The sequence below is a fragment of the Numida meleagris genome, unplaced genomic scaffold (genome assembly GCF_002078875.1).
Source record: "Numida meleagris isolate 19003 breed g44 Domestic line unplaced genomic scaffold, NumMel1.0 unplaced_Scaffold753, whole genome shotgun sequence".
NCBI lineage: Eukaryota > Metazoa > Chordata > Aves > Galliformes > Numididae > Numida > Numida meleagris.
The window spans coordinates 7,285-8,736 of record NW_018364968.1 but is presented as its reverse complement, the minus strand read 5'-3'; the positions used below and the strand labels follow the sequence as shown (position 1 = coordinate 8,736).

The following is a 1,452-nucleotide window of genomic DNA, read 5'->3' as shown; positions in this document are numbered from 1 at the left end:
CACCCACAATGTCACCCATGTCACCCACAACGTCACCCGACTGTCACCAAGGACAACACCCACAACGTCACCCGACTGTCACACACAACGTCACCCGACTGTCACCAAGGACATCACCCATGTCACACACAACGTCACCCGATTGTCACCAAGGACAACACCCACAACGTCACCAATGTCACGCAACGTCACCCGACTGTCACACACAATGTCACCGGACGGTCACCAAAGACAACACCCACAACGTCACCCATGTCACCCACAACGTCACCAGACTGTCACCAAGGACATCACCCGCAACAACAGGGTTGTCATAGACGTCACCCGACTGTCACCAAGGACAACACCCATGTCACACACAATGTCACCCGACTGTCACCAAGGACATCACCCATGTCACACACAACGTCACCAGACTGTCACCAAGGACAACACCCGGAACAACAGGGATGTCATAGACATCACCCAACTGTCACCAAGGACAACACCCACAACGTCACCCATGTCACACACAATGTCACCCGACTGTCACCAAGGACAACACCCGGAACAACAGGGATGTCATAGACATCACCCGACTGTCACCAAGGACAACACACACAACGTCACCCATGTCACCAACAACGTCACCAGACTGTCACCAAGGACAACAACCACAACATCACCCATGTCATCCAGAATGTCACCAGAAGTGAACATTCCCCCAACATTCCCAACAACGTCCCCGAGATCATTCTAAGGTCCACCCCCCGGGACACCTCCCCAGGAACACCGACTGTAACACCCCCCCCAGGACGTCACCCGGACCGTCACCCGCACGCGTCCCCGTGTCCCCACCCCGGCTCTCACCGATGGGTTTGGGGACGGCCAGCGCCTGCGTGCAGTCGAAGGGCAGATTGCTGAGGGACCAGATGACGGGGTGCACTTTCTGCATGATGTTCAGCGAGATGGCCACGATGCTGCACGTGTCCTGCCGCACCGCCACGCGTCTGCGGGACCGGGCCGTCACCTCCCCGTCACCGTCACCCACCGGGGCGGGGTGCGGGGTGGGGGGGGATCCTTACCCCGGCCACGTCTGGTTGGGCTCGAAGAGGATGAGGAGGGTGGGCTCGTAGTAGCCGCAGAGGAACTGCATGTCGATGATGTTGAGCAGCTTCTCGTCCAGCTCCCGCACGTCGATGATGTAGCTGGGCAGGAAGCTCGACTTCTGCCTGCCACACAACGGGGACGTGGGTCAGGGGGTGCGGGGGGATGCCCCAAAAAGCCCCCACGGGTGGGGACGCATCGCGGTGACCCCGTGCCCCGAGCCCACCCGGCACGGAGCAACGCCGGGATCTTGGCCGCGTTGAGCCACGTGTTGGCCACGTTGAACCACTGGTTGGTTGAGTTGACCGCACTGACCTCCATGTTGGCCACGTGGAGCTGCACGTTGGCCACGTTGGCCGTATCAAG

The 1,452-nt window shown here is 59.8% G+C and overlaps 1 protein-coding gene across 1 annotated transcript in view; it reads right to left on the bottom strand.

The window, feature by feature from the left end:
- Window positions 1–8: 8 nt before the first annotated feature.
- The window catches only part of LOC110392014 (cleavage and polyadenylation specificity factor subunit 1-like), an 8,193-nt gene continuing 6,749 nt past the window's right edge, over window positions 9–1,452 (bottom strand). The window contains exons 3-4 of the mRNA XM_021383954.1: window positions 1,065–1,211; window positions 9–989 (exon numbers count right to left, since the gene is read on the bottom strand). Of these exons, the coding sequence (XP_021239629.1) occupies window positions 731–989; window positions 1,065–1,211 (406 nt within the window). The 3' untranslated portion in view covers window positions 9–730. The remainder of the gene's footprint in view (window positions 990–1,064; window positions 1,212–1,452) is intronic.